Genomic DNA, 11,613 nt, shown 5'->3' on the forward strand with positions numbered 1-11,613 from the left:
GGAAGGAAGGAAAAGAAAGGAAGGAAGGAAGGAAGGAAGAAAGAAAGAAAGGAAGAAAGGAAGGAAAAGAAAGGAAGGAAGGAAGGAAGAAAGAAAGGAAGGAAGGAAGGAAGGAAGGAAGGAAGGAAGGAAGGAAGGAAGGAAGGAAGAAAGAAAGAAAGGAAGAAAGGAAGGAAAAGAAAGGAAGGAAGGAAGGAAGGAAGAAAGAAAGGAAGGAAGGAAGAAAGAAAGAAAGAAAGAAAGAAAGAAAGAAAGGAAAGAAGGAAGGAAGGAAGGAGAAAAGAAAGGAGGGAGAGAAAGAGGGAGGAAGGAAAGAAGAAAGGAAGGGAGGTAGAGAAGAGAGGAGGAAGGAAGGAAGCAAGGAAGGAGAAAAAAGGAGGCAGGGAAGGAGGTAGAGAAAGAGAGAGGACAGAAACAAGAAAGGAAGGGAGGTAGAGAAGAGAGGAATGGAGGGCAGGCTTTGTGACTCCTGACAAGTCTCATAATCTCTGACTGATGGCCTACAAGGTTCCTTCCAGCTCTAAGTAAGCCTAGGATGCTAGGACCCATTCACTCCTCCCCTCCCCAGTCCTCCTCCTCTCTCCCTTTCCCAAAACACACTTCCACTTCACCTGTGCCTCAGAGAATCTCTCTTGCTTGGAGATGGAGCTAAAGCACCCTGGTCTACATGGAAGCCTCTCCTTCTCCACCAGCTGCTGGGGCCTTCCCCACTCCATGTTCTCTTTCCTTTTGTCCAGGATACCCTTCTACTCGGCCGCCTGCACCCATTGGAATGTGATCTCCTTGAGGGGAGGGCCATCCTCACCTTCATCTCTGTAGCCCCAGCACCTGGTAAAGCACTTGGCATACAGAAGGCATTGAATAAGTGCTTGTCCTCAGAATGGCGGCTTCTCCTGACAATATACCCACTCTTTCGGCTGACGCTTACAAGGCGTGATCGCTATCTCCAGGTCTTCTGCCATCTCTGACGCCCTCCAGCGTGCTTGTGTCTACTTCTCCCTGACCACAGTTCAGGAACCTCCCCTACCTGGGGAAGGAAGGAAACCTCCCATCCATGTCCCCTGGGGATGTGTTTGAATCTGGAACAACCCCAGAGACCAAGGCTTGGGAGTGAGCCCAGCAGGAGGTGAGAGCCAGAGAGGGCTGCCATGTTGATTCTACCACCCGGCTTCCCTCATTCTTTGGCAACGTCCTCCAGGACAAGCCAGAGTCCAGGAACCCTCTCAGGAAAAAAAATCTAAAAAAGAAGCTTCTCCACCACCCCCCCGAGCCCCTCCTTGGGTCAGCCCAGCCCCACCCAGGGATCCAAGGTCCGTGTGGGATGCCAGCTGAGGCCCAGCACTTTCCTCCCCCAAAGAGCCACAAACAAGTCTTTTTATAGCTCCAACGAGTGACATGACATGTTGTTTTCTCAGAGCCAGAGGCAGCTGACGACCCACTGGGGAGACTAAGACACTACAAAGCAAATGAGCTGGCCACGTGCCCCCTCTGTGAAAGTGGAAATTGGCCCCTCGTCTGGCCTGGGAATGAGGAAGTCCTGCTCGGAGGGGGCGGGGTGGGCGGCCCACAACGGATGACTTCCAGTTTTCTATGGTAGGGATTTGGAGATGGCCTGATTTGGTTAGACCGTGGGAGCGGGAGGTGATTTCAGCCTCTTCCTACCTTCAGAACCAGCCTAGAGAAATCCATCTCACAGTCTCACTTTCCTGGCTGCCGTCCCGGACAAAGAAGTCAGGCCAGGGGGAAAAGGGGTCATTATTACATCACAAATCTTTTTCTTTTAATCCTTACCTTCCATCTTCCATCCTGCTAAGGCAGAAGAGTGGTAAGGGCTAGGCAATGGGGGTTAAGTGACTTGCCCAGGGTCACCCAGCTAGAAAGTGTCTGAGGCCAGATTTGAACCCAGGACTTCCCATCTCTAGGCCTGGCTCTCAATCCATTGAGCCACCCAGCTGCCCCCACATCACAAATGTTTTGACTCCAGTTAGAAAAGGTCCAAAGTTTGGGTTTCTTAATTTTCTTAAGGAGGAAGGAAACAAGGTAAGATCACATCTTGCAGAGAAGCACCTTTTATTTTGTTAAAGCTCTAAAAAGAAATGACCAGTACACAGTCATCTCTCCCAGTGGTACTCCCTCTCCTCTTTGCAGAGGTTAAAAGCTTAGACTGTGGCCTACTGAATATACAAGCCTGATAAGACCAATCCATTGTTTGGTTTTGCTGAACTCTTTTCCCCTCTTTCTTTTTTAATCTTAGTCACAGGGACAACTCACTAAGTAGGCCTGGGAAGAAGAGATAAATTCAAAAAATGAAGGTACAGAAAAAGAAAAGATATCAACAGAAACAAGGTTTGGTTGTTTAAACTGTCCAAAATTGTTTCATTTTGTTTTTTAAACCCTTACCTTCTGCCTTAGAACCAATTCTGTGTATTGGGTACTGGTTCTAAGGCAGAAGAGCAGTAAGGGCTAGGCCATGGGGGTCAAGTGACTTGCCCAGGGTCACCCAGCTGGGAAGGGTCTGAGGCCAGATTTGAACCCAGGACCTGCCATCTCTAGTTCTGGCTCTCCATCCACTGAGCTACCCAGCTGCCGTGTGTGTGTGTGCGTGTGTGTGAATGTGAGTCCTCCAGGAGTCGATGTTGCTTCAGCTAGAGCTAGAGATATGTTCGGTATAACTAGGATCTTAGAGCTGGAACAGAACCTCCTCATCTTTGTTCAGTGGTTTCAGTCGTGTCTGACTCTTTATGACCCCATTTGGAGTTTTCTTGGCAAAGATATAGGAGGAGTTTGCCATTTCCTTCTCCAGCTCATTTGACAGATAAGGAAACTGAGGCAAACAGGGTGAGGTGACTTGCTCAGGGTCACCTAGCTAGGGCATGTCTAAGGCCACATTTGAATTCAGTGACGATCACAGCATCTTTCTGCTTAGACAGTCAAGCGTTTCTTGAGTAGCTCCAAGACTAGAGGAGAGCTGAGCTCTGCGCTCAGGAAGCGCCTCCTGGGGGGATCCAATGCGCACGGAGGGACCTACCCGAAGTGAGTTCCATCGCGGTCAATGAAGTAGCGTCCCTCGGCATCGGTGGGGATGTAGTGACGCCCACTGAACATGGCCGCCAGCATGGTGTCCTCGTAGCGCCGCAGGGTGGACAGGCGGGTGGTGAAGTGCATCCCTCCAATGTTGAGTGGGACCACCTCGGGGAACTGGAGGAACAATCATCAGACTGTTGAAATAGCCCGGAAGGCGGGACTGAGAACCCGGGCGGGCGCTGTGAGCTCTGAATCGCTGGACGCCTTTGGGGGAGGGCTCTGACCGCCCTGCGGCTTCCCTCCCCTCTTCCTCCCATCCTTGCTTAGCCCACCCTCCCTGGAAAACGAAGAGGGACAACGAGGTGGCACAGTGCTTGAGACTTGAGATCAAGTCTAGCCTCGGACAGGTTTGTGACCCTGGACAAGTCACTTCACCCAGTATGCCTCAGTTTCCTCATCTGTCAAATGAGCTAGAGCAGGAAATGGCAAACCACTCCAGTGTCTGTGTGACTGTGAGTCACTTCACCCAGTATGCCTCAGTTTCCTCACCTGTCAAATGAGCTAGAGCAGGAAATGGCAAACCACTCCAGTGTCTGTGTGACTGTGAGTCACTTCACCCAGTATGCCTCAGTTTCCTCATCTGTCAAATGAGCTAGAGCAGGAAATGGCAAACCACTCCAGTGTCTGTGTGACTGTGAGTCACTTCACCCAGTATGCCTCAGTTTCCTCCCCTGTCAAATGAGCTGGAGAAGGAAATGGCAAACCACTCCAGTGTCTAGCTGTGTGACTGTGAGTGAGTCACTTCACCCAGTATGCCTCAGTTTCCTCCCCTGTCAAATGAGCTAGAGCAGGAAATGGCAAACCACTCCAGTGTCTGTGTGACTGTGAGTGAGTCACTTCACCCAGTATGCCTCAGTTTCCTCCCCTGTCAAATGAGCTGGAGAAGGAAATGGCAAACCACTCCAGTGTCTGGCTGTGTGACTGTGAGTGAGTCACTTCACCCAGTATGCCTCAGTTTCCTCCCCTGTCAAATGAGCTGGAGCAGGAAATGGCAAATCACTCCAGTGTCTGCCCCCAAAAAACAAACAAACAACCCTAAATGGGGGCACAAAGAGTGGACATGACTGAAAATGACTGAACAACAAAAGGAGAAGGAATTGACAGGTGTGCTTAGGTGTGGCAGGTAAATGACGACACATAACCCCTGAATGGATCATCTGAGTCATCGTCCCTTGAATTTTCCAGATGCATTTCCCTGGGTGGGGGTTCTACCAAAATCAATCTGAAAAAAATGGGGCCAGTTCATTGGATAGGAATTGACTGGTAGGTCCTAAAGGCCTTCGAAGAATCTGGTCATAGGATGGTTAGAGCTGGAAGGGCCATTCCAGGTCATCTAGTGCATCTCCTTCATTTTATAGAACAGGAAACTGAAAAGTCTTGTCCAAGTCACTCAGGAGAATGGAAGCTCCTTGAGGGCAAGGACAGTCACATGTGGGCACTTGTATTCTCAGCCCCTAACAAAGTACTTGAGAGCTTTATTGTTGCTATTCAGTGGTTTCAATCATGTCCAGCTCTTGGTGATCTGGCTTGGGATTTTCTTGGGAAAGTTACTGGAATGGTTTATCATTTCCTTCTCCAGCTCATTTAACAGATTGGGAACCCAGGGCAGTGAGGTAAAATGACTTGCCCAGGGTCACACAGATAGTATCTGAGACCAGATTTGAACCAATGAAGAAGAATATTCCTGACTAATCCTGGCACTCTATCTACTACACCACTAGCTGCATCTGCCTGGAATACAGTAGGTGCTTAATAAATGCCTATTGCCCAAGGTCACACAAGGAGTCAGGACTTGAATTCACATCCTTTGAATCTGGGTGCAGTACTCTTGCCACTGGATAGGAAGTAGGTCAGAGGAGCTAAAGCTAGGAGGGGCTTCAAGGCTACTAGGGCCAACCCCCTCAGGGGGAGTTGAGGAGACTGAGGCACAGAGAAGTTAAAGGATTTTTCCCAGGACCACAAAGGTAATAATGGCAGAACGGAATTTGACCTCAAATACTTTGACTCTAAATTTAATGCTCTTATTATATTTTATATTATTATATTATATTATTATATATTATATTATAATTACTCTTAGAGTAATTCTACTCTAAGTGGCACCTCATTCATTCATTCATTCATTCATTCATTCATGTTATTTATTTATTTAGACCAGGTATGATTTCATCAGTAAAGGAAGCCCCTGGCGAGGCCTTTTCTCCATTAAGGCAGACCCTCATCTGCCTGGCAAGCTCTGGTCCTGCTCAGTCTATTCTCTGATTGGGTTAAGAGGTCAAGCAGCTGGCCCAAGTGCCAGAACTGGGTTTTCCTGACCTGGGATCTGGGCTGAATCCACTATGCAAAGTCACCTCCCATCCCTTTGATGCCTCCAATGAATAATGGTTCTTCATTAGATGCCTTATGGTGGTCTGGAGGGAAGTCTGGGCTCTCCTAGGTCAGGTCAGCTGCAGACCATAAGCTGGGGCAGGTCCTCCTGGACTGGAAAAGCTTCAAGCATGGGCCACTGACCAGACTATGTGGGCATCATCCTAGGACTGGCCTGGCTTCGTCTGGAGGGGCTGGCTCTTCCCTGGGGGGACTACAGCGGGTTTTTTCCATCATAGAAATTCCCGATGACCACCCTTTAAATCACAGAGGAGTCGAGATCTATGATGGAGGCACGAGGAGGAGTACAGGAATGAAATCTTAGATCCTTAAATTATATAATAATGCTCAGACTGTGGAGGGGTCAAAGGATCCTAGATCTAGAGCTGGGAGAAACCTCTAAGGTTCTACATACTTTCAATCAATCAATAAACCCTACTATGAGGCAGCTGGGAGATAAAGTAGATAAATTCTGAAATCAGGAAGACTTGAATTCGAATCCAGTTTCAGACACTTACTTGCTGGGTGACCTTGGGCAATTCAATTAAAAAAAACCTCTGTTTGCCTCAGTTTCCTCATCTGCAAAATAGGAATAATAATAGTATCTCCCTCCCAGAATGGTGGTAAGGATGAAATGATACGTGTAAAATACTTAGTACAGTGTTCAGCATAGTAGGCGCTATATAAATGTAGTTGTATTATTATTCTTTTACGCCAGGCACTTTAACACACATTACCTCATCCGATCCTCCACCCAGATCTGTGAGGCAGATAGATTTGGCATCATCATCCTCTACTTTTTTTATATCCAGTGAAAGACAGCGTGGCAGAGTGTATAGAGCGTCCTTTTACGTCCAGCTAAAATCCCTCCTTCTTCAAGAAACCTTTCTGGGTCCCCCTGAATGTTAGTGCCTTCCCTCCGGGATCATCTCCAGCTAATGCTGTCTATCTGATCTGCATGTCATCTCCCCCATTAGACCGTGAGCTCCTTGAGGGCCACGGCCATCGTTGCCTTTCGACATAACCCAGAGTCCAGCGCATAGTAGGTCCTCGACAGCAGCTTATTGGCTTGACACATACTGACTTCTCCAGCCTGAACCAGAGTGTCAAATGCCCCACAGCAATACCACTCTCCATTGCAGCCCAAACCAGCTTAAGATGGAATTGGAAAACAGTTAATAAAATAAAGGGAAATACATATTAACCAAGAAATAGAGGCGAACACATGCATTTATCAGTATGCAAGTTCTATGAATGTGTAAGCTTATAGGAACTAATGAATAGGGTCATAATACGAACCAAACTAGAATAACATAAATAATGCTAATACGTGGTTTTCAAAGTCAGTAAGAAGGCTGCCACTGAGACATCCATACATAGTTTATAGACATAGTTTGATGGTCCGTTTCTATTTGTTTACATATATAGTTTTCATATATATATATAGTTTAGTGGCCCCATTTCTTTTTGTTTATATATATGTATGTATATATATATATAACATATATATATAGTTTAATGGCCCCATTTCTATTTGTTTATATATATATATGTGCATATATATATATTTACAGTTTAATGGCCCCATTTCTTTTTGTTTATATATATAGTTTTTGTATATATAGTTTAATGGCCCCATTTTTATTTGTTTACACATATATAGTTTTCATATATATATATAGTTTAATGGCCCCATTTCTATTTGTTTATATATATATATGTGCATATATATATATTTACAGTTTAATGGCCCCATTTCTTTTTGTTTATATATATAGTTTTTGTATATATAGTTTAATGGCCCCATTTTTATTTGTTTACACATATATAGTTTTCATATATATATATAGTTTAGTGGCCCCATTCCTATTTGTTTATATATATGTGCATATATATATATATTTACAGTTTAATGGCCCCATTTCTTTTTGTTTATATATATAGTTTTTATATATATAGTTTAATGGCCCCATTTCTTTTTGTTTATATATATAGTTTTTATATATATAGTTTAATGGCCCCATTTTTATTTGCTTATGTGTGTATATATATATATTTTAATGGCCCTATTTCTTTTTGCTTATATATATGTGCATATATATATATATATTTACAGTTGAATGGCCCCATTTCTATTTGAGTGGACCCTTCTGCTGTCAACAACTCAACGCTAGAAAGAGCTGACCTGCATTGGTCAGGGAAGTTTCCAAATTTGGGAGTTCCCTCTACTAATGACTCTAGCCCAGATCTCTATTTGCTTTATTCTCTGGTCATTTTATTGGTGAAGAAACTGAGGCACAGTGTGAGTTTGAGGGAAACTTAGAGACCTTGGCATTGGGCGCCCGGTTACTTATCTGTGATAAACAAGTATTCGGACGGAGCCCATTACGCCTTCCAGCCCAAAGCTCAGATGAAGGTCTCCAGGGAGCAGTCTTACAATTCTCCTTTGGTGTCACCAAGAACAAACAGCACCTGCGGTTCCCACTGGCCCCTTTCTTCCAGCAGCTCAGGGGACTTGGCGCCTGCCCTTTCCTTTAGCCCCAAAGGCCCAGACTCTGTGTGACCATCCTTCTCCCCATTGTTAAGTTGGGAGGGGGGCAGCTCATAGAGAATGGACATAGAGTGAATTTAGCTAAGGTCATGGAGGCTGGTCGGTGACCAAACAGGAAAAAGAACTCAGGTGTCCTGCTCCCCAGTCTAGAGGACACTGACCGCTTACTTTTCAGAGAGCCCCTCCCCATCCTGGACCCTCTGGGTGCTGTGTCCTTTTTCATAGGTCACAGCTAGCACAGGTTCCCCCAGCCCAGTTGCTGCTGTCCCTTGCCCCTAGAGGGCCATCCCAGAGAGCTTTCCCCCAGTCTTTTCCCAGGTTTCCCAGCTCTTTTCTGGTAGAAACAGGAAAAAGATGGAGTGGTCCATTCATTAACGCCACCCAAGCAGCCACATTCCATCAGATGACAGCGGCACGGAGGGTGGGGGGTGGCTGAGAGAACAGGAGAGGGAGGTGGCCCCAGCTTGGGCTGGTGGCTTCAGACACACCCCCGTCTGGTCAGCTTTGTAGCTATGGTTCTCTCCTGACTCCTCTCCTGTCCCCTGGACATCTGGGCAATGGAGATGAGTTGGGAGCAAACTCGGAATCACTTGATTCCGGGGGTCCCAAAGTCCTTGTTCACACCCTCTCTCCCCAGGGAAAGGGTAGAAATCCCTCTTTGGGGGCTCCCCCTGGTGCTAATACCAGCCCCAGGGGCTGGACAGCCGGGGCTTAGGGGAAGAAAAATAAGAGGCACTCCCCTGATTTGGGGGGAATCGGGTGGGGAATGTTGCTCTGACCCCCTGCCCCTCTGATCCGTGGCCACTTTCAGGCCAGAGCTAGCCTGCCTCCAAAGGTGCCCAGAACCGCTTCTCTCCCTCCTCCTGGCCCTATCCATACTTTCCCCCATGCCCCCAGGGGTCTGCCACGGACAGAGTTGGAACTTCCAGGCCCATCCCCAGCCCCAGTCCTTCCAGTTACCTCCTGGGGCAGCAGGGGCAGGGCATGCCCAGCCTGGGTGGCTGTGGGGGTGGCAGGCTCCTGAAAGTCGTCTTCAGCGTCCGAGCTGGACATGGCATCATCCGGGCGACGGCTGGCTGGCTCCCGCCCTGTGACTACCACCATCCCTCTGGCTCTGAGCAGCAGGAGGGGGGGGGAGGTGAGGCTGGGGAGGGGGAGGGCTGGCTAAGGTGGAGTGAGGGAGGGGATGAGCGGGGAGGGTTGGGGTTAGGGGGAGAACTAGATCAGAGAGCAGCTGGGCATGATGGGGGCGGGGGAGGGGCGTGCCTCCGAGATGGGCCACTGCCTGGAGAGAAGAGGCAGCCAGATGTGAGATGGAGGAGGGGCCGCCAGATGTGGCTGGGGACCAGGCGAGGGACCAGAGGACCAGAGGGTGGGGCCCTGGGATCCTGCCCTTGCTCCCTCCCTCTCCAGGATCTCCCCCAAGCTCAGCCTCTCTCCCCAGCGTAGGACCAGGACTAAGGCAGGACCAGACTGCCTCTCCTCCCTCCAGCCTGCCCCAGGGCCAGCTGAGCCTCCCCTTCCCATTGGCCCAGCGCCCCAGCTGGCGCCCTCCCTGATTGGCAGACACTTTGCCCAGTCCCAGGCCAGACGGAGAGCCCAGCCAGGGTCTGAGTGGCTGCCAGGCTGCCGGGCCGCCTTCCCTGCCAGGCTCTGATTGGCTCTCCGGCTGGCAAGCTCATTATCCGGCCCTCTGCGTCTCTCCAGGAGCTAAGCTAGGACAGCAGCCCACTGGGGTGGAAAGGGAAGTGCCCCCTCCACTTGGGACCCGCAGTCTCCGCTGGGCTGACGGGGCCCTTCCTGGCTGGCCCGAGACTGCCCCTCCCTCCTTGGGGGAGAGGAAAGGAGGCGGGGCCCCACCATAACCATGGCAACGGGATCCCGAGTTGCATCCGTCTTCCAGTTCCCTCCCTTCTCCCCAGAATGGGGAGCGCCCGTCTCTCGGGGCTCCGAGAATGACCGTGGCCTTGGCCTTGAACCTCTGCAGCCCCCAGGAGGGAGGAAAGCTGCTGGGCAATGACTGCGCAGGGGACGTGGCGTTCGGAGACCTGGGTGGGAATCCTAGTATTGCTACTTCCTACCTTAGTGACCTTGAGGGAGTCCGCCAACTCCTCTGGGTCTTGGTGACCGCCCAAAATGGGGGGTTTGGACCTGAGCCGAGGCTGGACCGCCAACGTCCCTTCCAGCTCCGCCATGCTACAATTCCATGAAGGTCTCCATTATTCCAGGACAAAGTGGTATGAAGCAAGAAGCTGTGATAAGGGGGCAGCTAGGTGGTTCAGTGGATTGAGAGCCAGCCTTGAAGAGGGGAGGTACTGGGTTCAAATTTGACCTCAGACACGTCCTCGCTGTGAGACTCTGAGCAAGTCACTTAACCCCTTTTGCTAACCCTTACTACTCTTTTGCCCTGGAATCAATATACAGTATCGATTCTAAGACACAAAAAAAAATCCATGACATGTTGTGGCTTTAGAGTCAGGGGACATGAGTTCAAATCCTACCTTACAACCTGCTAGTAGTACTTCCTTACCACCTCCCAGTTCTTACTACCTGTGTGATTTGGATAAGTTATAACCCCTTCATGCCTGTAAAGAGGTTTGACTTGATGGCTTCTAAGGTCCCTTTGGGTTCTACGACTATGTACCTATGGACTAGAGAAGAGCAGGGAATGATATTGAACACACTTCTCGTTTTACTCCTACCATGTGCTTCATAAAGCCGGCCATCTAGAAGGAACTTAGTAAATATGCCCTTCAATTCTAACAAAAGATTTTTCAGATCTGAGTGCCGTCTTTTCTTTTGCCATCACCTCCATTTCCAATATGTCACTCCCTTCAGAGAACCATTCCTTATACCAAAGGATAAGAAAAGCAGGAAAAAATCCAGTTCAGCAAAACTAATCAACACAGCAAATAAATACAGATTTCTATTCCTGTTCTACACCTCAGTAAATAAAGGAGGGAGGGCTGACCCCTCTCATATCTCTCCTTTGGGAGAGCTTACTCATTATAATTTCATGACCTTCAGTTTGTTTCTTTTCTCATTAATGTTCTCTCCATTTATATTGTGGTGGTGTGGTTGGTTCTTCCTTCCTTTTTATTTTTAAACCCTTCACTTCTGTCTTATAATCAATAGCATATTGGCTCCAAGGCAGAAGAGTGGTAAGGGCTGGGCAATGGGGATTAAGTGGCTTGACCAGGGTCACACAGCTAAGCAGTGTCTGAGGTCAAATTTGAACCCAGGACTTCCCATCTCTAAACCTGGCACTCAAACCATTGAGTTGACCTAACTGCTCTCTGTCCTTCCTTTTCCAACCGGACCAATGACATCACAAGCAATGGCTTGCTCGTGAATTGGATTTAAGTGAGACAGAGTTGCACACAGTCATCAGAATCATCAAGGACCAGTGGCTGGACAAAAGTCAGGATGACTGGCATGGAGATGTGCGTAATTAGAATTTTCTCCCCAGAACTCTCTTTCCCAGCTTCCCATTTTCCTTCGCACTTTATGTGCTAACGTAGGGAAGGCATATTTTGATGTAACCGCGCCCCTCATCTCTCTACGGCTGTGGAGGTTGGCGGGGAGAGCTTAGCAGGAAAGTTTATTCACGT

The 11,613-nt window shown here is 48.4% G+C and overlaps 1 protein-coding gene across 1 annotated transcript in view; it reads right to left on the reverse strand.

Annotated features, from left to right (window-relative positions):
• KCTD7 (potassium channel tetramerization domain containing 7) overlaps window positions 1-10,000 on the reverse strand; it is an 18,161-nt gene extending 8,161 nt beyond the window's left edge. The window contains 2 exon segments of the mRNA XM_007485675.3: window positions 3,029-3,198; window positions 8,963-10,000. Coding sequence (XP_007485737.2) covers window positions 3,029-3,198; window positions 8,963-9,106 — 314 coding nt within the window. The 5' untranslated portion in view covers window positions 9,107-10,000.
• Window positions 10,001-11,613: the final 1,613 nt, after the last annotated feature.

The sequence above is a fragment of the Monodelphis domestica genome, chromosome 2 (assembly GCF_027887165.1).
Source record: "Monodelphis domestica isolate mMonDom1 chromosome 2, mMonDom1.pri, whole genome shotgun sequence".
NCBI classification, from domain to species: domain Eukaryota; kingdom Metazoa; phylum Chordata; class Mammalia; order Didelphimorphia; family Didelphidae; genus Monodelphis; species Monodelphis domestica.